General features: G+C 49.7%; 1 protein-coding gene across 6 annotated transcripts in view; it reads right to left on the minus strand.

The window, feature by feature from the left end:
• Positions 1-25,464, minus strand: part of KATNIP (katanin interacting protein) — a 193,528-nt gene that overhangs the window by 136,299 nt on the left and 31,765 nt on the right. For 4 of the 6 annotated variants that reach the window (XM_027126559.1, XM_027126555.1, XM_027126557.1 and 1 more), the window contains exons 3-5: positions 11,843-11,919; positions 2,892-3,079; positions 1,192-1,289 (exon numbers count right to left, since the gene is read on the minus strand). In XM_027126559.1, the coding sequence (XP_026982360.1) occupies positions 1,192-1,289; positions 2,892-3,079; positions 11,843-11,919 (363 nt within the window). The remainder of the gene's footprint in view (positions 1-1,191; positions 1,290-2,891; positions 3,080-11,842; positions 11,920-25,464) is intronic. The other 2 variants (XM_027126558.1, XM_027126556.1) reach the window with 1 other exon arrangement.

Raw genomic sequence — 25,464 nt, forward strand, 5'->3', positions numbered from 1 at the left:
TTGCATCAGAGACCCTGCAGAGAAGTGAGGACCACTGCGTTTGGAGTCACAGGTCCAGGGTGCAAACCTCAGCCTACGTCCTCCCTTAGCATCTATGGGAGCAAGTCCCCTTACTACCTCTCTGCTCTCTGGGCCTCAATTTCTTCAGTGGCACAATGAGGATACTTACGTACCTCCAGGGTTATTGCAAAGATGGCGAATAAAGCGTAGGAAAGTATTTACCATAGACCCATACGTCTGGGCAGCGTGAAATGTTATAAAGCAGCACTTCCCAATCTCGGTGAACAAAGGATTAACACACACACACACACACACACACACACACACACACACAGAGATATACATATATATATACACACATATACTTATACGTATGTATATGTTGCTTAAGCCTCATCTCAGACCAAGCGAGCCAGCATCTCTGAGGGTGGGGCCTGAGAATCCCAGGTGATTCGAATGTGCAGTGGGGGTCCCACTGGTCCCAAGTAAGGCTGAGTAACTGCAGGGGAAGGTGTCAGGACTGTATGAGCAAGGACACCGAGCCTGGAGCCACAGATCTAGATTTGAGTCTTGACTCTGCCACTTCCTAGTGGTTGACCTTGGAAAGCTCACGTAACTTTTCTGAGCTCTCGTGTCCTCAGCATCATGAAAAGAGGAGGGACTTTGGAATTTATCCTAGAGGTCTGCTGTGAGGGTAAAGGAGGAGTCACGTGGGAGCTTAGCTCACGCCTGGTACTGGCAAGCTGCCAGATCAGCAGCATCGGTAGCAATCCGAAGAGCATCTCAGGTCTGTGGGGCAGGGGTTTTGTCTTATCCACCCACCGCATCCATGGCATCTAAGACCATGCCTGGCACATCACGGGTGCTCAGTACAAAACAGCTGTACGAATACATCATCATGACAGGGCTGTGAGTCTGACCTGTGATGCTCCGGACTGGGGCTGGGGTGGCCCCAGCCAGAAGGGAGGATCATGCCACAGAGTGGGCTGGAGGGTCCCCAGGGCTCCTTTGCTCTCCAGAGGCCAGTGCCACAGGCAGAGAAGGCACCATGGCAGTGCCCAGCCAGACCCAACCCCTGCCCGTGGGGATTCCAAATGCTCTGATTATGTTTCTATTCTCACAATAACCCTGCTGCTTATTCTAAAGTGTGAGCTGGGGCCACCGCCTTGCCTCTGCCCAGGGTTTCCACACCTGGTACCATCCTCGGCGCTGGACTTTGCTGGGGGCCGTCCGTGAATTGCGTCTTAAAGTTTCTTCAGCTTCTCGAAACAGGGTTTTTCGTCCGCAATCTGCACCAGAGATGAGGGAAAGAGACTTGGTGAGGCCCCGGTGACGAGCCCACACTGATGGTGGTTTTGTAACTTACATCTACAATGCCCGTCAGGGTGCCCAGAGTCTTGTATGTGAAGCAATACACTTTTGTAGCACTGTTTGTAGCCAAAAGGCATCAGAAAACAAGCTAAACGCCCAACAGAAAGGGATGGGGTATCAGTCACAGCACCTCTGTGCTATGAAACAGTAGGTATGTTCCTGAATTGGGCAGGTCTATGTACAAAAGGAACAATCTCTAAGATACAGAAGCAGGGTACATAGGACAGGGCGCACAACAGACCAGCATTAGTATAAAAGAGGGGTGAGGGGAGAGAGATATGTTGAATGAGTAAATATACTGCTGGGGACCCAAGTACAGAGATTCCTGTTATCTGCACCTCCCTGAAACCTGGACCAGGAAAGGCCGGCTTCTCCTAACTAGCAGGTCAGCCAGACTCCTCCCCCATGAAAGCTAGGAGAGTCCATCCCATTTCCCTCTTTGCCCTGGGGGCTAGGAAACTCATGCTAAACTCTAAGCAGAAATGCAGTGGCTCTCCTAGGGGAAGATTTGAAGATACCACTTTCTCCTTTTATCCCCTTGTTGTTGTATTGACTTTTACTGTCTATTAATAGCTTGGGATCTTACCATACCTGTGAGGCAATGAATTAGAACACAAGTCAAGATTATTGTGTGCTGGACACTTTACACTTCTTATGTTGTTTAATCCTCCTGGGAAGCCTGTAAGGTGGGCATAATTACTCCCATGTTACAGAAGAGGAAACTGAGGGTCAGAGAGGACCCAATTGCCAGAGGTCTCAAAGCTAGAAAGTGGCAGAACAGGGTTCGAACCCAACCCTGCCTTGTTCCAAATCCTCTTCTTGTAACCCAGTAGCACACTGTCCTCTTAGACAAAGTGACCCGCCTTGAAGGGCACTCTGGCATTCATTAGCCCCATTTTAAGGATGAGAAAACAAAGTCGCAGAGAGACAAAAATGGTTTCCCCAAAGCAATACAGCCAAACTGGCATCTGACTCCTATGCACTGCCATTTCATTCATTCAACCACCACCAAATCATTTTCGGTGCCTATATGGGGCCAGCCACTGGGTTGGGTGCCTTCTAGGCCACTTCCCAGATTTTATTTCATGTGTCTTTTATTATAGGACACCTGAAATCCGCTTAAAGTCTGCAGAGTATGTATTAACTAAATTCAGACATGAACAGTGGAATCAATTATCACCAGGGTTTGGTACTAAAGTTAAGACATAGTGAGTGAAAATCATGTATAATCAAAATTATCCTTGACATTTCCTTAAACGACTGGCACATGAGACCTAGGAAATGTAAATGCCAGGAATTGACTGCTCTGGCCAGCTTTGCCCTGGGGGGGTGGAGGCCGAGACTAGTTTAAAAAGAAGTGGAAAAGGATTTCTCTCTCTCTCTCTCTCTCTCACTTTCATGTTCTTTCTTTCTGGCCAAGTGGGTAGAGTTAACTTGTATAGGTTAACTAGTTTCTGTGCATGGGGTGTGGCTCCACTGTCCCTAATTTGTCTGCAGAGCTGTCGCTGGCCTGTGCTCACCGTGAGTCCCCTCGGCGTGGGAGGCACTTCTGGAGAAGCTGGGGTGGACGGCTTTCCGAGGGGATGTCTTCAGTTCAGAATTGGCCCCGTTGACGTAGACAGAGAACCCGTGTTCCAGGTGCTCCAGCCTCAATTGCATGGGGTCCTTGGCTTTCAAATGCTTTAATATCCTGGAAGAGAAAGGATTGCTGGCTTCTCATTCTGGGAGCCTGGGCCACCGCCCACCCCCATGCGGGGAGGGACCTGCTGCTCTGACAGCCAAGCGTCTCTAATCTGAGGCCGGGTGGCCGGTGCCCAGCTGTTCATCCATAAACAGCCCTGAGAGGCCCATTACACACATGCTGGAGCAGCGACGGGGAGGCTGTTCCGGACCCTGCAGGGGTGTTTCTGCTTTTCATTCTGAGGCTCAGACATACGTTAGCAAAACCTTGGGCACCCGGCCTCGCCCCCAAGGTGGCTGAGACAAAACAGGCGCGTGTGCACGGTGCTACACACAGCCCGGATCTCCAGGGATGGTCCCAATTTCGCGCATCTCAACTTTGCCTGGATAGCAGCCCTTTGTTCCACGTGTAACAAAACGCGGTCTAAGCCTTTGTGAGAGAGATTGCACGGAACACATACACACATCAGGAAACGGCCGTCATCAGGCCAGGTGGGCTGATTTTTGGCTTCAGGAAATAAATGTGTTCTCAAACACTCCCCCCCCCCGATATCCCAAATGTCATTATTTTATATTCTGATGCAGTTTAAAAATACACCAGTGCAGGCTCTGCTCAAGATTAATGATGTGATGATCACACCCTTTGGCTAAAAGGGTTTTGGCGTGAGCACGGCCGGGTCCGTTGTTCAGCTTTCTCTAAAGCCCGACCTCGCACCCTGGCTTGGTCCTTTTCTCCCCAGTCCTGATGTTCACTGCCGTAAACGGTGTGCAGTGTCCTCTTCGGAATTGCTCCCGTGTGACGCCAAACCCTTCAGCGCCTTTACAGACACTTTTAGGCACCCCGCACAAACCAGAGTTATTTCCGCACAAGAAGAAATACAACCAACCAACCATCATGGCAACAAATGTGCATCCTCTTCAGTGATTAAGTAAGTTCCCACCAAATTAGCAAAATGTAAATTAAAAAAAATAATAGTAATGGTAATCTCATAAAGGGTAGAAGGCCAAACCCTGTTCTAGATGCTTTGCGTATAGTCAGTTCTCATTATTCACAATAGTTATGTTCCATAAAGTTGCCGCAAACACTGAATTAGTGAATACTGAACCACTGTTCCTAGGGGAAAATACAGGATTTGGTTCCTGTGAGCCTCTGGTCACAACATTTTCATCAGCCGATCAATACAAAACCTTGCTTTATGTGTGTTTCTGTTTGAAGGCGCCTTATTTAATATGTACTTAATACAATAACACTGAACTCATGCCAGCAGCACTTCAACTCATGAGTGAAGGAAGCTTATGTAACACGTGTACTTTCTCCGTAAGGGACATCATAGCCTTCTTGGGCTTAGAAATAAATGCAAGACACCACTTTACCTCTGTGCCAGGGGGGCCAGTTTAAACAGCAAAGTCATCAATGAAAAGCACAAAAATATAAAAAACACGGTGAAACGGAGCAGGACCCTATGGTCTATGCCCCCAGGTCCTCAGCCTGCCTTTTGTCTGTGGAAAAACTTTAGCCAAAGAATAAATTTCATCAGAGAAGTGAGAAAATGCAGAAACAAAGGAAAACAGTCCAACAAGACCTTTAGTTCCTTCTCAAGGGCTATAGGTAATATTCTGAGCCATATCCACTGAACTGTCTTGTAGATACTGAAAGCCCCACCAGGTGGAAGAAGTTAACTACATGATGACAGGACTGTAGCCATGACATAAGCTCCCACAATTCCAAGAACTGGCCTCATGGAAATGGGAACAAACCGACCCCGGAACTGAAGATTAACTGTACTTAAAACAGTCAAATGATGCTGGTCAGACCACCGCAGGACCAATTTCAAGATAACTGTCAAGAGTTGACTGTTCTGTTTCTGCCTGTAGCCCCCTTCCTTTGTCTATAAAAGCTCTTGCCCACTGACTGTCAGTGCGGGGGGAGTTGGCCTTTGGTCAGAAGTCCGCCCTCCCCTCTGGTTGCTGGCGTCTGAAATAAAGCAAACGTTCCTTTCCATCAACCTGGACTCTTTATTGGCTTTTGGGTGGTGAGCAGCTGGACCCCACTTTCGGTTACAACAGCACTAAGTAAAACGTGAAAAGGACACTTTACATTGTAAGATCTGAAACAAGAAGGCAGAGTGTTCCCTTGTTCTACCTTAGCTGGGAACGTGTGTGCTGGGCAACTAAAATTTTTTTGCCATCTGCATGTGCCTTTGAGTGACCACAAAAGCATTGCAAGTATTGATCTGGAGGTTACAAATAAATTTTAGTGAGTGGGTAAATTTGCAAATATGGAATCTGTGAATAATAAGGACTGACTGTATTAAGACTTTAATCTTTAGAACAACCCTGTGGGGTAATTACTTTTCTTAACCTCATTGAATAGATAAAGAAACTGCAGCACAGAGAGGTTAAGTAATTTGCCTAAGGTCACACAGCTAGTATGGTATCAGGGCTAGGATGCAAATTGAAGCAATGTGGCCCCAGAATCTTCCCCACAACAAAGGTGACTTACAAAGCTAGCAAGCTGAAACTGGCAAACTTAGACATTGCTGGAAACTCAGAAGACCTTCTCAGAAGCAATATGAAAATAGAGAAAATGCCATATGCTTGGTCTTTGCCCAGTAAGCAAATTGTTTCTGATCAGGAACAATGGTCAGCATTCAGTCATAACAAAACCATGAAAGCAACTCGAATGTCCAACACTAGGGAAGTGGAAGCCGGGATCTCATGCAGCTGTTAAAATTACGAACAGTCTGTCAAAACATAGGGGATTATTTGTGATCTGTTCAGCGAGGGGGTGAAAAGGAAGGATAAAAATGGTATATATGTGATAAGTGCAAAGTTGGAAAAAAGTGTGTTTGTGGACCCATAGTGGAGGGTGATAAGTGTGAAAATTAAATCAGCTGTTGAGGGAGGGTGGTGGTATTACTGGTGATTTCTTTGTTTGCTTTTTAAATGTTTCTTTAATGATTGATACATCCATCTTGCCAATCGTGGCAGGAACGTTTATTACAGACTGCTTATCTCTTGCCAGCCTCAGAAGCCTGGGAGATGCCTGATTGTTGGGCAACAGCATAAAACAGAAGGAAAACACAAGTAACTAAGAGACAATTTCCAAACACGGCAGTAGCTGCATTCTCTGGAGCAAACAATCAAAGGGCGCAGTGGGTACCAGCAGTCCCTGGGGAGGGAGAACAGGGAGCCCAGGGAGGGGCGGCACGAGGAAAATCTGACCATCTAGCCAGGGAGTGCCTGCCTCAACTGCCTTCCGGAGACCACCCTGTCTCCTGATGCTACCTTAATGGTCACGGCGGTGGCATCCCGTTATCCAGGCTCTGTGGCTGGCGCTCCACACAGGTCTCTCTTTAAGCAGAGTGATTTATGAAAATGTGGATTCATGAAACTGATAAATGAGGAGATAATTATTCAGACTGTGAAAGGAATCACTAAAGGAACTCCCTGCTGCAGCTGAGCACATCAGCAGTACACATGTGGCGTCAAAGAAAAGTGGGTGTTTTTTAACGGATAGCTTACTTTGCATAAAAAGCTGCCCTTAGTGTCAGGGATTCAGAAAAATCAGATTAAGTCCCTGCCCTTCCGGAGATGGAGCCCCCAGCCACCCGCTGCCCTGTCACTCTCTATTCCCTTACAGATTCTGTTTGTTTCAGAGCATCTGTCTCCCTGCCTCATGCTGTGGAATAGTATCTGTGTGCCTGTTTATTCTCCCTTCCTGCCCCCTGGGTGTGGGGTCCGTGATGAGTGTGAGGAACGGTGAGGAATACTCTCAATATTTCTGGAACTCAAGGTCTAGCAGGAGAGAGAAGGCATGGACGTGCACCCTAATACAGCCACCGTGTATCTAACCACGTCACAGGTATCGTTTCCGCTTATCTTGTAATGACCTTTGGGGTCACTTGTACAGAGAGCTCTTCTGTTCAGAAGAGGAAGTGGAGGCACTGTGAGTTAGAGCACAGGGTGTCACGTGAGGGACTGTGACGGGGGGTGGTGGGGGGGATGTGAGATGCTTGATGGCTGGGCGGTCAGGGCACAAGCAGGGGTCCACGTGGTGAGAGGACGTAGCTGAGCTCAAAGGGCAGGTGGCGTGTTGCTCACGGGCCTAACTGTGACCGGGTTTATGACTGAACCATCTCGGTCTCTAAGCGCCACAGTTACTGTGTGACTGTGCCTGGCCACGTGCCTCCTCTGGACCTCATTCACCCCCAGGATCAACTGAGGGGTTCTCTAAGGGTCAGGCATTCAAGGATTATCTGGACATCATTTGAGAAGGCGTGTTTATCATTAAAATGATGGTGATGACAATGATGATGATGATGATGATGATGATGGAGAAAGCATACTTGGATGGGTGGGCTTACTGTGGACCTCCAAGCATCTCGTCCTGCTTAATCCTTCACTGGCCCAGGGATTAAATTCCTACCATCGATCTGTTTCATAGATGAATTTGCCCAAGGTCAGAGAGTCGAGGAAGCAGCCAGGATTTAAATTCCAGTCCATGAGGCTCCAGAGCCCGTCTCCCAGCCACATCATTGTGCCATTGCTTGTCTCCTCACCAGGCATCATGCCGCAGGGGCTCCAAGCAAGGAGAGTTCAGAGGAGAAGCAGTGGCTTCCAAGTGGGGGCTTCTTGGAGGTGGTGTCATTTCAGTGCAGCCTTGAAGGATGCAGAGGAGGAAGGCAGTGGTGCAAAGAGCCTGCCATTCCTCCCAGAACCTGGGGGCCCACAGGCTCTGTAATTTGTCTTCTAGGATGTCACCACCCCAACCCATGTGGCTGGAGGACAGAGCTCCATACTGGAGGCTCTGCCATTTCCCAGCTTTCGTGACCTTGGGCAATTCCCTATACCTCCCGGGGCCTGTTTCCTCTTCTGTAAAATGAGACCAAGGATGCCTGTGGCTCATGAGGATGGAAGGGGATACCAGATGAATCTCCAGCTCAGAGATGGGCCTGTGCAACGCCTGCCCTGGGTGCTGGTTCTCCCCTTTCTTCTTTCTGCCTGAATCTCCTCTTGGGGCAGTGGGTTCACCTCTCACATGGGTACGTTTTCCTATAAATTTCCCTCAAACGACCTTTTTCAAAAAGCAAATACCGGGCTTCCCTGGTGGCGCAGTGGTTGAGGGTCCGCCTGCTGATGCAGGGGACACGGGTTCGTGCCCCGGTCCAGGAAGATCCCACATGCCGCAGAGCAGCTGGGCCCGTGAGCCATGGCCACTGAGCCTGCGCGTCCGGAGCCTGTGCTCCGCAACGGGAGAGGCCACAGCAGTGAGAGGCCCGCGCACCACAAAAAAAAAAAAAAAAAAAGCAAATACCATTGCTGGATTCTTAGATCTTAGATCTGCCACATCTAGTGCTTATATTACAGTCCCTCTTGGCCGTTAGCCCTTAACTGTTCCTCATATCTCAGCCCTTTGATGATTCTAGTTGCATTTTCATGAGTCCTGTTGGCCATGATTACATCTTTCCTGAAGCTGAGTGACTAGAATCACTAAGCACCCTCTGGGCGAGGGCTGTACGGGGTGAAACAGGGCGGCCACACCTTCTCCACTCTGCCCGGTCCCCTCCTGGAGCACATGACCACTTTCTGCGCTTCCGGCATAGTCACAGGTGGCCTTGTGCTCACTTGCCGCTGCCTGGGGAGTTCCCTGAGGGCCAGGGCTGTGTGGTGGGCACCTGTTCTTTTTGCCTGTCCAGCAACTCTCCCCCATCTTCCAAACACAGCCCCTCAGGTTCCCCTTGGGAACCACTCCCCTCCTCCTCTTACTCCTCGTGGTTTGGGTGAGACTCACACCATTGCCCAGGTTAATGGGGTGGCCCAGGAGTGGCCAGGCAGACCCTGCCACCCCCACCAGGCACAGGGCGGCGACTGGCTCAGGGATTGGGAACGGGGCCCCAGCCAGACCTACGGGGGCCCTCCTCAGTGCTTTCGCTGGAACTATTAGGAAAGATGTGTCCTCTTCCCCTCGAGGTGGGATGTAAGTGTGGGGCTTCCAGTGGCTGCCTTGACCTCCGTGAGGGAAGTACCTGCCTGAGATGATTCCAACATGAGAAAACAGAACTGAGAGATGGAGAGTGACTGATTTCAGTGACCCAGTTTGAGTGCCTGGATCCAACTATGCCTGAAGCCAGTGTATCATCCTGGATTTGTTAATTTCACAAGTCAGTACGTTTCGTTGTTTAAAGTCATTTACCTTGGGTTCCTGTCCCTTCAAGCAAAGGAGCGCTAACTAATACAGTCTGTGTCTCCCTCATTGCAATGTTCTCCTTCATAACAGTGGTAATGCTAGGCACTGAGAAGGTACTCAATGGAATCCTGCTGAATGAATAGAAGAATAATGTCACCAGCATCTTGTGGGCAGCTGTGTTCTGGGCAGATGTCTAAGAACTCAGCCCAGTGATTGCACACCCCCTTCTTGGGTCACAAGGCAACGCAGATAAGCAGCCCGGGTTTTCACCTTCCTCTATGCCCAATATAAAGTTCAGAGGCTGGTTTTCTACCCAGTCTTGTAACTACATTTCCAAGTCAGTTTCAGTTTATTCCCACAAAACTCCTCCGTAGTGAACTTAGAGCCATTGGCAACCCTGGCAGTTTTCTCTCCTTTTGATTATTGATGACAATGTCAAACAAAACATAAATAAGAAAGTACGGCCCAGCTCCACCACTTCGTGGCTGCATGACCATGGGCAAATTGCTTGCTGTCCTGGTCTCTGCTTCCTTATCTGTAAAATGGGTGCAATAACTGTACCGATGGGGTTGAGGTGCCTGCCACACAACTGGCACTCCAGCAAAGGTGCCTTTTCAGGCTTCATCTGATGACAGCTCAGGGGCACTCCCACTCTTCAGGTCTCCATTTGGAGGTGTTCTAGCTCTACTTTCTAATTTCCTGTCATCAAGCCAGCTCTCTCTTGGTGACAACACATCCCCCAAATTTTATGGCAGCTCCATGTTGACATATTTTTTAATGGCCTTTGTGCTGCAACCTCATCTCTGGATCTGTTCAGCTATGTTATTGGTCTGTGCCCTTTGATCACGCACGTATTGATCTCTCGATTAATGAGAAGCAATTTGCTCGTAAAGAACTATGACAGGGGCTTCCCTGGTGGCGCAGTGGTCGAGAGTCCGCCTGCCGATGCAGGGGGACATGGGTTCGTGCCCCGGTCCGGGGGGATCCCACGTGCCGCGGAGCAGCTGGGCCGGTGAGCCATGGCCGCCGGGCCTGCGTGTCTGGAGCCTGTGCTCCGCAGCGGGAGGGGCCACGGCAGTGGGAGGCCCGCGTACCGCAAAAAAAAAAAAAAAAGAACTATGACACTCTCCTCCTAGACAAGTCACGTGTATATGATTCAATGATCGCGCCCAGGTGTTCAGTGGCACCATCCAGCCTGCCAGAAACTGAATAAAAACATTCTGTTCCTGGCATTAATGATGATAAAAACCCACATGGGTCTAATCAGCACAAGCCTGGGTTTGAGGCTGCCCCTGGGGTGGAGAGAGATGAGTGCAGAGCAGCTGGGCACATGGGATGTTGCCTGGCATTCCTGGCTCGTCCTGGAGAGTTGATCTATTCAGAAGTTCTCTATGGGGGGGTGGGACCACCTTGCAAGGAGGCATCTGGAATGCGGGCAGGTATTGTTGTCATAGATACTGGGGGTCTTAGTGGAATTAAGTAAAGGGGTGGGTAGGCAGGGATGCTAAACTCCTACAACACATGGGAAACTCCCGCACCATAAAAACTTGCCCCATGCGACATGCCACCGGGGCCCCAGTTGACAAGCACCGGGAATCCAGCCCATCAGACAAGGCTGAATTCACATTCAGAATAACAACCCGCAGACTCTCTTACCTACAGGACCCCAAGCCCAGCGCACAACACAAAGCCGCACATTAGTGCCCCTGTCCTTCCCCCTCCTGCAGATCTGTCTGGGGGGCCTGCGGAATTCCTCTGTTTGTTTTGTGCTTTGATTTGAATTCATTACCAACATTTTAAAACTCAGGAGACTTCACCACACAAATCCAGATTTCCAGCTTCCCTGGCCACCTTGGAGGATACGGATCCCTTGGCCCGTGAGAGTTCCAGGTGCCCACTGTCCCCAGTGAGCCAGCTTCACTCCCTGACTGTCCCCTCCTAGCATCGGAGTTTGCAAACCCAGCTTTCTGTAAGGTTCCAGGCCTGAAGACAAACCACAGTGAACTGCAAATGAACTTGCGCAGCCCTGCAAAGGCGTGGAGGACACGATACCCACTCTCTTTCAAGCCAGACCACAAGCCTTGACCCCAGTCACTACACGTGGCATGGCTGCAGGCTTTTGCGAGAACCAGCACTCCAGAGTCAAAATCAGGACTGACTGAACTTTAAATGACATCAACCACCTTCAAACACAAGTGTAAAAGGACTCCTCCTTTATACAACAAGGCATGATTACAGGCTCAGATTTCCAGGGACCTTCAAAGCCTGTGAGATCACAGGTTGGCCTATTCAGGTGACTAATGCACAGGCCCTGCCAAAGTCTAGCTTTTCATGGCAAACCCAGCTTCTCCCAGAACCGGAGCAGGGAAGCGAGACGTGGCTCTGACGCGTCGAACAGTTTGCGACAGCTCAGTCAAAAGATGCAATTAAACCAGTGAATGGAGAAATAGGAACTGGGATGGCAGATATTATTCCAATCTTCTGAGTGGAGGGTGACTGCATCCCATTCCTATGTGAGACAGCCTGCATGCTGTTAATACATCTAAATAGGATTTTGATTTGGCTAATAGGAAGGGCAGCCGTTGAGCGGCTTCATCTTACCGGTTCCTCTGCTGGAGCAATATTAAATACTCATCGTGTTTCTCATCAAAGTCTGTCACCATGTCCTTAGTGTAACCCTGAAATGAAGAAACAGAGCGGTGTGATATCGGAATGCAGGGAAGCTTTACTGAAGCCTGGGTACAGCACACACCACACAGGAGGCCGAGAGGCAGAGAGGCTGACCTTGACGAAGGCCCAGCTCCCTGGGCGCATCACCCTGGTGACCCAGAGCCCCAGAGACTGTCTGATGGCCCACTGGGTCTTGAACATACACAACTAACAACCTACGAAAAGGAGAAGGTCGATTCCCCAGCCTTGCCACTGTTCTTTCCTCCCATGTCCTATAAAATCAAGGACTCTGAGAAGACTTGGGCTTTACTGTTTTCTCCACACTCATGATTTTGTGATCTCAGTTGTCCCAACCAGATGGAACCCAGATCAGTTGTTTAAGAGGGGAAGCTCAGGCTTCCCTGGTGGCGCAGTGGTTGAGAGTCCACCTGCTGATGCAGGGGACACGGGTTCGTGCCCCGGTCTGGGAAGATCCCACATGCCACGGAGTGACTAGGCCCGTGAGCCATGGCCGCTGAGCCTGCGTGTCTGGAGCCTGGGCTCTGCAACAGGAGAGGCCACAACAGTGAGAGGCCCACGTACTGCAAAAAAAAAAAACAAAAAAAAAGAGGGGAAGCTCATCTTTCTCTTGCCATTGTAAGAAAAACACATGCTTATTATAAACAACTCAGTCATTACAAAAATATATGACCCCCCCAAAAAAATATATGACCCAGAGAGTGAAGGCTCTTTTAAAGCAGACATTTGTGGTTTCCTGCTTCCTCTTCCGGCCACAGAACTCTGAATTTCTTCGGGGGAACCATTCGGCCCCCTTTTTTCAGTTCACTGGCTTCCTTAGATGCCCATGAAAGTTCCTTTGGTCTCCTCTTGGGTCACATGACCTTGGCCTTGGTCTCAACCATCAACATAGTTCTCCCCTCAGCCACAACGATTCACTAGTCTAGGGATGAGCCTGAGCACGGCCCTTGAAAGTCAGCCCTGGGACTTTGCTAATACTCCTGGGGAAAAAGCTGTTCTCTTTCCACTGGGGTGCTAAAGTGATGAGACGCAGGCCTGGAATTGCCTGAGAATGAAGTCAAGAAAGAAGACAGCAGATCCCAGAGATGGAGAGGAGAGATTCCCAATAATATAATTTGAGCCCCTGGATCCACCCATGCCTGAAGAAGTACTGGAACAACTTAGTTATTGCTTTAAAGTTCCAGCTGAGTTTCTGCCCTTTGTAGCCAAAAGAATTATAAGTCATATACCGTAACCTGACCATTAGAGATAACCCCTATTAGAATTTGTTACAGCTTTATGGAGGGATAATAAATGTATAATAAACTATACATATTAAAAGCAACATGTATATACCAGTGAAACCCCCATTACAATCTGATACATATTTCTCTAGATGTTTTTCTTTGTTTACAATATACATATGTTCATATTTATAAATACACAAACACACACATTCTTTTAAACAAAAGTCGGATTATACTGTTAACAATGCTTTGTAATTTTCTATGTTTCTTAACTAACTTTTTGCCAAGGAGTGGATTAAAGGGACAATATCAGCTTCATTCTAGTCACAAGTCACAGAGATTAAGTGTTAAATGGTAAGACATTTGTAAGAGAAACACAATTGGTGTGAAAATCCTAACGATTATCATGGGAAGAAGAAAAAAAAAGAATCTCCATCGTTCTGTTCTTAGCGCCTCAAAATCTGGCCTTAACCCCACTAATCTACCAGAACTCTCCCCGAGGGTGACTCATAACCTCCTTAAGCAAATATAATAGCTCTTCCCAACTTCATCCTTTTCGACTGCTCCGGGCCATGGGGAGCTGTTCCCACCCATCCGTCCCCAAATTCCCCTCCTGTAGCTTCTGCGGTTCTGAATGAGCCTCCCTTCCCTCCTGCGCCTTCTCTGGCTGCCCTTCCTCCTTGGCCTTGGACATGGATGGTCACTGTCTCTGTCCATCTCACCTCTCTGGGTCTCTCTCCCTCTGTCTTCTCTTCTTCCGATACAAGGAAATGGGTCCCCTGGATGGGGAAGCCAGAGAGTCACTGCTAGTCCAGGGCTGACAGCCCAGTCCCCTTCTCTCCCCTTTTCCTATAGGACTCCAGGTTGTGGCCATCTGCTTCCCTCTTTCCCTGTCAGCCCCACTTTTCCTCCCAGGCTCCCCTCTCTCTGGGCCACCTGGGGACAGGATGCTGTACTCCCATCTTCTCTCACCCGATGTCTCTGAAGCCTCTGGATTTTCCTGGGGTTTTCCGGCTTAACTAATCTGGCCAATCAGGAAGTGGGGAATAATAAGAAAGGGTGATTTTATAAAATCATAAGAAATTTAAACAAACTAGCAATAGGTGTTCCTATTCCTATTTCCCTGGCTTCCTGAGATGCCCAGAGATGTTCCCTTGTCCTCCTCGGGACTGAGCCCTGCCTCACCTTGACTGTGAGAAAAGCACTGTGACCTCCGCCCTCTGGACAGCTGGTTGGTTGCGGGACACTGAGTCTGGAGAGGATTCTCAGTTCCTTCCACAACAACATGTGTACGATGCGGACAGTTGACGCAGCAATTCCATATACATGATTCTCCTTTGATCTTTGCAGCAGCCTTTGAAGTGGTTATTATTACCCCATTTAAGATACAAGGAAACCCATCCCATGCATCTCCCCGGAATACGGATCCTACTCCATGGCAATTTACATAACCATTTTGAGATATTAAAATGACCACTGATATATTATGGTATGTAATGAAATAGTCAATGACATTTTTAGATGAAATATGAGACTTCAGAGGAATCTCAGCGTGGGGCGGGCTGTCCTGGGCTTTTACCTCAAACCCTCGGGGAATACATTTATTCGCCTCTGCCAGCAGGGAGATGTTATAGGAAAGATTTGAAGAGCTCAGGCATATATCCAGCCAAACTACTCACCAGCCCCGGGCTTCTCAAATGCTGATGTGAACACAAATCACCTGGGGATTGTGCTGAAATGCAGGTTCTCCTTCCGTAGGACTGGGAAGGGTCCCAAGCCCACACGTCTAACAAGCTCCCAGGCAATGCCCGTGGGCCACACTTAGCCAGCAAGGCCCTAGACCAGCCCAGCTTATTCCCCACTGTTCACAATACGCCCACCTCTAATCAGATCAGCACTGAACTTGAGCTGTGAAGAATGTGAGCTTTGGAGTCCAGGCCTGGCTCCAAGTCACAACAGTGCTGTTTGTTTCCTTATCTATCGAATGGAGGTAACAATAGTACCTGTCTGGCTGGATTTGTCTTTCCCTCACAGGGTCAAAGGTGGGTTGGATGCAATAACAATAAAAAAAACATAGCACAGTATCTGGCACTTGGGTAGCTCTCAATGAACGTTAGTTACATTTGCATTTATGGAGTTCCATTATTTAACTAGTACTATCCTGGCCCCTCCCCACTCCCAGCCAGCTCATTGCTATCCTGATGCCTTAATCATTCGATTCCCTTTCCCTCCAGCCTCCACCCAAATCCTCTCCAAGGCCCAGCTCAGCTCCCCAATTCTCCACGAAGCCTTCCCCTACCATTCTCACCCCCGCTCACTTCAGCTCATTCTGAAACCCTGCAATTAGTATTAAATTATATACAATACAGCGTGAAATCATATATAATTAAGTGCTACACTGTAAGCCTTTAACTATATCTATTGCTCACTCATTATCTGGGGATTTGGAGACCTGGAGGTGAGTCCTGAACTCTGCTACTTACCTTCTCTGAGCCTCAGTTTCCTCATCTGTAAAAAGGGAATAGTAATAAGGTCTACCTGGCAGGGCTGCTCTAAGGATTAACTAGGAGAAAAGTAGAAGTAATTTAGGATCCGTTTCTTTCTTCTTCTTCTTGATTCCCCAGCTGGATTATAAATTCCTGGAGCACAGAACTGGGGAAGGAGGGGACCAGCATGTGGGGAGCCTGGAGTCCTGGGTTCGGGTCTCAGCTTCAACAACATCCAGCTCCGTGATGATAACTGCTAAGGCTGACCAAGTACCCACCTGGCTAACCCTCACCCTGGTCAGACATCAGACACTACTTTGCCCCAGCACGGCATATTTCACTTTGCTGAGGCTTTATTTCTCAGGCTATAAAGCGGAGACATTCATTAATATTTAAGGCATCCCACAAAGGTGGGAGAAACTTAGAAAGCGCCAGGTTTATCATCACTGTGTTTCAGCAAACACTGATCAAGTGCTTACCGTGGGGCTGTTACCTATGCAATGAGGGTTTAACAAAAAACTGACCCAGCGTGCGTTCAGATTCCAACGTGCCTGTAGACAGTACCCAACCGCCAGCCAGGGGCCGATCTGCACAACTCTGCCCCCATTCCTGTTGTGTGCGGTGTGAATGGCACCCCCTGCTTTCCTGTACCCAGTCAAGCAACACACACTGGCCAGGGGTCCCTAATATGGGGGATGGCCCGCAGGGGGCTCTGGGGACATCGATTCAACTGACTGCACAAGGGTACTGTTCTGGGAAGAGAGTCCATCACTTTCATCAGATTACCCAGGGTGTCTGAGGCCAAAAAAAAGAGACAAGTGATGACAGCAAAATGTATAAAATGTGAGGCCAAGGATCTGAAGGGGGGAACAGAGAAGCCCCTGAGGGCACGGCCAGGCCCCAGTCCTCGGGAGTCATCACTAACTCACTCTCCCACTCCACGTCCAGTCCATCAGCTCCATGCGAAAAATACCATGTATCCAAAAGCTGACCACTTCTCCCCACTTCCCTGCTACCACACCGGTTCAGGACCCTGCACTGGCCTCCGGCTCCCGCCCTCACCCCTACAGTCCGTTCTCCTTTCTACAGCCGGGGGTCCTGATGAAAGGGAAGTTGAACCATGTCACGTCTCTGCTCTGGACTCTGCACGGGTCCCAGCGGCCACCAGGCCCTGCCCACTGGGCCTCCATCCACGTCCCTGACCTCCTCCCACTGCTCCACCCTCCTCCTCATCACTGCAGTACCCGCAACACCCAGCATGTGCCCACCTCAGGGCCTTAAACCCACCGTTCCTTCCCCCAGGTAAATACCCAGATTCCTCACCTCCTCAAGGCTTGTCTTAGATCTTACCTTCTCGGGGAGGTCCTCCCCAGCCATCCTATTTAAAATTGCAAGCTGTGCGTGCGCGTGTGCGCACATGCGCGCACACGCGCACACACACATACACGTACACACTCCCAACCGCTCACTAATAATCTCTACTTTATCTTATTCATCAAGCCTTTTATTTATTGGGCCATCCCCTGCACTAGAATGGAAACTTCATGAAGGCAGGGGCTGCATCTGTTTTGATCACTTGTGTATTCCAAGCCCCTAGGACATTGTCTGGCACACAATGGGCCCTAAATGAATAAATAAGGAGACATCTGAGCTGAGATTTGAAAGTTGAAAGGTTTGCTGGGCAATAAGAGAAAGGCATTCCAGGCAGCTGGAGCAGCACAGGCAAAGGTTTGGGGCCCTGAAAAAGCCTGAAACGTTCATGGATTGGCCAGAAGTTGGGTTTGACTAGAGTGATGGGTGTCGGGGAGGCGTGAGTTAAGTACGGGAAAAGGTTTAAGGAATTTGGACGTGATGCGAAAGCAAAGTCCCACTGCCATTATTGTTATCCTTATCATCTTTATCCCTAATGCTGGCCCCAGAGATGGTGCAGAATTTTATCAATGGCCATATTATTAATTCTCTCTGGGGGAAAAAGAAATGGAATTGGAGAGAAACGCCAAGAATCAGTTATGCTTAAAGGAACTCGACAGAGTCTATATTTCAGGGATCACGTATTCCTCTGAGGCCAGAATATTGGAATTCTCCTAAACAGGGTTGATTTAGCGAGTGCCAGAGCCTGAGCTGCATTAACGAGCAGCTTAGAGCATAGGGCTGGTTGCCAGGGCTGGAGGACATTGAGGACCTGACTTTGTAGGCGTCAAGTCCCAGCGGAGAAGAACAATAACTTGGAATGGTCTAATAATGAGCTGTGAACTGTGTCAGGGGCACCACAGAGTTCTTGAAGCACTTCCGCACACCTGACTGACTACTCCACCTGCCCTGCCCCTCCCCCTCCCCCAAATGCCACATCTTAACTGAGGGATGATTTATGAGCGACAAGCGAGGTTACTGGAGCCCAGTCTTTGGGCCGCTTTAATGACCATTTATGATGCTCTCTGTGGTGCTTATTGTGGCTGTCTGCAATAATGCTATGCCCTGGGGTCATTATCCCCATTTTACAGAGGAGGAAACTGAAGCTTTGAAAGCTGAAGCAAATTGCCCAAAGGCCATGTCCAAGTGGAGATAGTGGACATTTGTTGTTTCTGTCGGTTTAGCATCTATTCATTTTCTTCTAGTTACATCGTCTTGGTTTTCCTTTGGGAAACCACCTCTCCTCCACTCTCAGTCCATGTGGTGTGGGTGGAAATAACACTGCTGGCACTTCAAGGGCGAGCACATGACAGAGGCCTGGCCACTCAAGGCCAGGCTACTCTGGCTAGTCCGTTTCCCTGGCCATGTGACTGGTTTAGGACTAGGCACATGCCCAAAGCCAGGCCAACAGACTCAACCCAGGGATTGGCTGAATCTGCTGGAAAAGTCCGTCTTCCTCTTCCCCTGGAATTATTAGCTGATGTGAGCCGAGAGCTACAAGGGCCACCAAAAGGAAGAAGTCATTTTTTTTATTTATTTTTTTTGGGGGGGTATGCAGGACTCTCACTGTTGTGGCCTCTCCCGCTACGGAGTACAGGCTCAGCAGCCATGGCTCACGGGCCCAGCTGCTCCGTGGCACGTGGGATCTTCCCGGACAGGGGCACGAACCCGTGTCCCCTGCATCGGCAGGCGGACTCTCCACCACTGCGCCACCAGGGAAGCCCAAGAAGTTATTTTTTAATCAACTGATTAGGTTCACTATTATGACTGTTCTTCTATGTTCCATGAAGAGATTTGTCCAAGAGTGATAGCAACATAGAGGGAGCAGAACTGAGGACACAGAGAGACAGACCAGATAGAAAGTAGAACTTCTTAAGCGTGTTCAACCCCCGTAACCAGCCCCGCGTGGAGCCAGCACTATCTTGGACTTTTAAGTCACAAGAGCTAATACATTCCTTTCTTTACTCAAGCCACTCTGAATTGTGTGTGTGTGTGTGTGTGTAACTCACACTTGAGTGAGTTCTCGGTGGTACAGTGGAAGAACTAATACTCAGAGGTGTCTGAATCTGAAGTCTGCCGTGTCCTACAGCCAGAGGAGCATTTAGTAGAGGATTAAAATAATTCCTTAATGAATATTCTCAACGATGGCCCTAAGCCCACAGAAAGCGACGATCCAAATGTATCTCACAGTACAAAACTCCTACTCTTCCTTCAAAACCCACCCCAGTGTTCTCCCAGTGATTCTGTTCTTTGTGTCCCGGTGCTGTACAGTAAGTCCTTAATGCATATTAGTTGAATGAAAAGGTATAGTTCTGAGTTGGTTTTTTGCGGCTTTTGCTGACATATCAGATGTACTCCCATCCTCAAAACAAGAACAATAAATACTCCGCATTTAGTATGCTTACATTGCGAGACCTAAAGCAATGGCTGAGACTGCCTCCTAGAGGTGGATCAAAACAACACAAACACTGAAGCAAAGGTTGGAGTGTCGCATGCCCTGGGTAGATGTGCCAATAAAAATCACATGCTATTCGCATAATCCAAAGATTATAATCCAAAGAAGACTTTGGCTTATTTCTCAAACACCTATGCACCATTATTTACTGCAACCAATGTACACCTTGAGATTTTATACTTAGTTTCAGGTTTGTAGAATATTGACGCAGATCCAGAATCTAGGGCTTCCTCCTGGTCTCCAGGACATGGTACGCTGCATCTTTATGAAAATGTTTTTCTTCCACGGCTATCTAAAAAATCATTTTCAATACATAGCCACTAGAAAATAATTAACGTTTCTTTGTATTCTCAGAAAAGTTTCCTTGTAAGATGGCAATGTGTATTATAAACTATCTTTTAGGCTGGCAAATATAGATTTTTCTTTTTTTAATCTTGAATGAGCTTGCTTCAAAAAGGAAACTTTATATTAACGCCATAAATGGAAAATCATTATCGCCTGCCATAAACCGAAGGCAAACAGAAATACGGCCCTGCTGAAATAGCACGTTTACATGCCACCTGCAGTGCTGTGCAAGTGTGCAAACCACGCACTGGGAAGCTCGGTGCCCGAAATTCCACGTCCACACAACCCCGAGAGGCGGGAGGCGCTGACCTCATCTCCCCAATTCATTTGTTCACTCAATATTTATTGGACACCTCTTCTGGACACACAGTGGGCACATCAAAGTCTCCACTATCATGGAGCTCACATTCTAGCAAGAGGAGACAAGTAATTTAAAAAAAAAAAAAAAAGTAAATATATAGTATGTCAAATGATGCTCAGTGCTATAGAAAATAGGAGGTAGAGAAAAACAGAGGGAGTGGGGAGAGAGGTGCTATTTTAGCCAGGGGGTCAGAGAAGGCCTCTGGTGAAATGACTTTTGAGCAGAGACTGAAGGAAGTGGAGGAGATGAACCCCTGTGGGAATCTGGACAAAGGGGGTTTCCAGGTGGCAGGAACAGCAAGTGCAAAGGCCCTGAGATGGGGGGTGGAGGCCATGGTGAGGACTCTGGTCTTACTATGAGGTGACCAGGAGGCTAGTGGAGGGTTTTGAGCAGACCTGCCATGGGCTGAGGCTGTTCCCACCGTCCACCCTGAGGAGAGCTTGGGAGGGGACGTAGGCCTGCAGGGCCCACTGGAAGCCCAGTAGTGTAAACAGCCTCTGACTGCTAAGGAGGGAACAAGGCACGCCTGCCCTTGAACTCCCAGACTGGTGCTAAACTGATTTAGGGCGGCTATTACCTGTCAGAGCCTCTAATCCCACAGCACCCGTCACTTGGCCTGATGAGAGGAGAGAGGCGGCCTGGGTGGAATTTTCCCTCCAATCTCTGCCTCCACCACTTGATTTGCATCCGAGAATTTTTCCTTCTAACGGAATGAACCTCTCACAGAGCGCATCCATCCCCAGGACCTTACCTATCACCTCCTGCCCAGCAAGCTGGGCTGCCTGAGTGGACGCTCTCCTCCCAGGGCTGCCCCCCCGCCCCCTAAAAGGGGGGCACTCAGGGCCCCTCCCCACTGATTCAACAAAGACTCCTTGAGCTTCTCCTACGGGTTGGGTGCTGCGCTAAGGGCCCGAGACAGAGATGGATGTAATCTGGCTCCACCACCCTCCTGACCTCATTCCCACCTCCTGCACCCCCCTCAGCCCAATAGCTCTTCAGGCTGTTTCTCAGAGAGGCCCCTTCCTCCTCAGGGCTGAGGTACTTGCTCTTCCCCCTGCCTGGATGGCTTCCTCTTGTTCATGGGCATGTGTGGCCCTTCTTGGGGCCTCTTCTGACTGTCCCCGGCCCTCACAGCCTCCTCGACGTGGCAGTACTTCGCTCTTTGGAAGTATCTCTGTTTGTTTGTTTGTGGTTCCCCTGCTGGGATGCCAGACCCATGAGGGCAGGGCCAGCGTATTTGTGGAAAGGAAGGGATGAAGAGGAAGAGAGAGAGAGGGAGGCAGGAAGACAAGATCCCCGTCCTCAAGGAAATTAGAGGAGCAGCAAAGACACTGCTCTGAGGCCAGGGAGTAGGTGCTGTGCCGGGGGCGGTGGGTGGAGAGGACGGGTCCTTGGCACCGCTCCGGGGTGGGGCAGGCCCTGCAGAGGAGAGGACAGGTGCCGACGCTAAGGAGCTCAGAGGTGGACGGGGTGGGCAGGGCATCCGGGCGGGAACAGCGTGTGCAAAGGCCCGGTGCCAGGAGACCCTGGGAGCTCATCTCGGGGCTGGGGTGGAGAGTGGTCAGAGCATGCTGGTTGATCGCAGGGGAGAGCCCTGGCTTCCAACATTCCAGCCAGCTTAAAGCCCGATGAGGGACAAGGCCTGTTTGCGCCGATGACAGGTGCTGAGTGGTGGGGAAAGCCAGGAAGGGAGTGAAACGTTCTGCTCAAGTCTAGGGCGGTGCAGTGGGGCTCAGGGTCCCCATTTTGATGTTGTCTCACACACTAGTCGAGATTTCTGCCGTGTGAGATCCTGGAGATCCAGGAATGTAAAGGAGACGGTTCGCCCCCGTCTCCTCCCTGATCACGTGGGGCTGTGATCCTTTCCTCCCTCCCTCTGTCTCCCCTTCCCCCTTTTAGTTTGACTGAGCACCTCCTATTCCCCACGGGGACAAGTTCCCTTGCCTTAGGGAATGGACCATCTAGGGAGGGAGGCCAACTTTAAGCAAACGACCCCACCACCAAAGTACATCGTCAGCCATTTCTGGAGGCAGGTGCATGGTGCCTTGAGAGGTTTTCAATGGGAAACACGACTGTGGCAGGGAGGTGAGGTGACGCTCCATGGAAGGGTGACAACAACCACGATGTGAAGGACGAACAAGTTAACTTACGGGCGCAGAGCGGGGTGTGCTCTAAGCAAAATGAACGCACGTGTGAAGGCCACGTGGTGAGAGGGAGCAGAGAGTAAGAGTGAGACAAGCTGGGATGTGGGACCCTTTGCTGCAGTGCTGCAGTGCTTGCACCTGGACAAATGTCTCCTCAAGCTACAAATTACAAAGAAACTATAAGGGACTAAAAATAACTGCGTGCATGTGCAGTTGGGGCAAATTATAGACAAAAAGATACAGAAAGACCAAAAAAAGCCCCAACTGACACTTCTGAAGGGCCGGGAGCAAAAGCAGGGTACTGCGCATGCCCACTGCACTCACCACCTACGGGGTGGGCAAACCACCTAAGCCACGCCTCCGACCCCACCCCGGGACACACCGCTACCCTCACCCCATATAGGGTACCGGCTCCCCCCCCCCACCTTGGGGAGCAAGTAAGGGGACCTGTTACTTGTTCCTGCTCCTTCCAGTGGCTGCAGGGGCCTCAGTAAAGCCTTGCCTGAATTTCTTGTCTGGCCTCTAGTCAATTTCTATTGCTTGGGGAAGGCCAAGAACCCTGGTCGGTATCAAGAGGGACAAGGAATGACAGAGGGGCTGGAGCCGGTGGGCAGGGGAGCAGGGGTTGACTCAGGACTGAGCGGGCAAGACCACCATGTGGGCCACAGCAGGGAGTTTTTCCCTTAAGCCCAGACCAATGGGAAGCCACGTGGGGTTACTGGGGTAGAGGGTGGAGGTTGGAGTGAGAGGCAGCCGGGAGTGGGTGCTGTGGGTGTTCGGACAAGAGGTGTCAGCCACATGGAGGAAGCAGGGAGAACATGCTTCCAAGGTGAGGGCGGGGGACTTGGTGATGGGCTGGAAAAAGGAGGCGAGGAAGAACGAAGTATTGATGACTGTGCAGCCTCTGGCCTGGGTAACTGGAGGGGCGGTGGTACCATTCTCAGAGAGGTCAAGGCTGGAGGAGGGGCGAGGCTGAGGTTGGCTTGGAGCAGTCATGTGGCTACTCTGAGGCACCCAAGAGGCAGAGTTCGTGGACTGGCGGTTGGAATGTATAGGTTTGGGGTTCAAGGTGCATCGCACAATTAAGATGCCCCTTCCTCCCTGCTCACCATCCCAGGCTGGGTTACACCCTCCCTCAGCTGTGCTCCTGAAGCATCTTCACAGACTGTTCCCTGTCAGGACACTGATGAAAGCCACCATGGACATGGGCCTAGGTGTGTATAGTGGACTCTGTGCTATGGGCCCAGATCACCCACTCACACCCCAGCTGCTGGGAGCTGTGTCCCCTCCCAGAGAGAAGTCTGTCTTGCCAGTTATACCTGATCTCTGATACTGATTAATGACAAGGGTACAAGACCCAGGCTCCTTGCCTCAACTGGGAACATCTCTGAAGGGCCACCCATCCCCACAGCTCCCTGTGGGGTCAGCAAGGCCGGCATCACAGTTCAGCTCCTCCCTCTGTCCAACCCTGCTTCCCTCATCCTCACGGGTGTTGCTCCTGAGAGCCCTCCCCAGTCAGCCTCCTGCATGCACATCTCCATCCCACAGTCTGCTTCCTGGGGACCGACGGCAGTTACTTGACCATGAACTCCCAGGGCAGGGCTGAACCTTGCTACATCTAAGGCCATTGGTAAACGCAAACTGAATTGAATGGACAGTCCTGACTCAGCCAGGACTTCCCACAATGGTCCTGAATTCAAACAGGACAGACCCAAGTCCCCCCAAAATGAATTCCTCAGACCACGGGGCCCAATATTTAATTCTGAAACATGGTTGCCATGAAGGTGTGTGACACAGGCCCTCGATTTCCAGGCCTTAGTTCAACAGCTAAACAGCCAAGTTGGGTGGTCAGGACCCGGCTGTGAACCCAGGCACCTGGGTAAGAATCCCATCAGGCTCTTTGGAGTGGGAAAAGATACTTGTTCCTAAGTTTCCTCAGCTGTCAGACTGGGATGCCATCCTAGCGGTGTTGTTCATAATAGCCCCAAAAGTGGAAGCAACCCGGGCTTCTCTGGTGGCGCAGTGGTTGGGAGTCCGCCTGACGATGCAGGGGACGCGGGTTCGTGCCCCGGTCCGGGAAGATCCCACATGCCGCGGAGCGGCTGGGCCCGTGAGCCGTGGCCGCTGAGCCTGTGCTCCGCAACGGGAGAGGCCGCAACAGTGAGAGGCCCGCGTACCGCAAAAAAAAAAAAAAAAAGTGGAAGCAACCCAACTGTCCATCAATGGCTGAATGGATAAACAGGCTGTGGCATGTCCCTACAATGGAATATCATCTGGTCATAGGAAGGAATGAAGCCCAGGCACATGTGGCCACACGGCTGACCCTGAGAGCATTATGCTAAGTGAAAGAAGACAGACATAAAAGGCTACATATATATGAGAGGTCCGAAATAGGCAAATCCACAGAGACGGAAAGTACCAGTAGATTAGTGGTTGCCAGGGAACGGGGGAAAGAGGAACTGGGAGTGACTGCTAACAGGTACAGGGTTTCTATATGGGGTGATCTAAATGTTCTGGAACTAAATAGCGGTGATGGTTGCATAGCTTTGCGAACATCACTGAATTGTACCCTTTTTTTTTTTATTTGCTGCGCCATGAGGCATGCGGATCTTAATTCCTCGATCAGGGATTGAACCTGTGCCACCTGCAGTGGAAGTGCGGAGTCTTAACCACCGGACCGCCAGGGAAGTCCTGGAATTGTACACTTTAAAATGGTGAATTTTGTGTAACATAAATTGTATCTCAATAAAAAAAGGCAAAAAAAAAAAGTGGAATGACGATTAAAAGCATCCACCTTATAAACACAAAATATTTAGAATATTGCCTGATGTGTAATACATGCTCGATAAATGTTAGCAATGAAGATGATGCTGATGAGAAATATTTCGAAGTTTCTAATTACAATGGCACAAAACCTGAACTTGGAGTTGACCCTAGACCCAGTTCCCTGAGCTAACCCTAAAGGCATTTTATACCACAAAGTTAACACCCGCCTGAAATTCATGCAAAGAAAAGATGACGTAACTTTTCAAAGGCTGCAACTTTCCTTTTCCCGTGTAGGAAGGGGAGAGCAGCTGGGTGTAGGATTCGGTCTGCCTCAGGAGTGGG

Source organism: Aethalodelphis obliquidens, unplaced genomic scaffold (genome assembly GCF_003676395.1).
Source record: "Aethalodelphis obliquidens isolate GAN/ISIS:26980383/991018 unplaced genomic scaffold, ASM367639v1 scaffold30, whole genome shotgun sequence".
Lineage (NCBI taxonomy): Eukaryota > Metazoa > Chordata > Mammalia > Artiodactyla > Delphinidae > Aethalodelphis > Aethalodelphis obliquidens.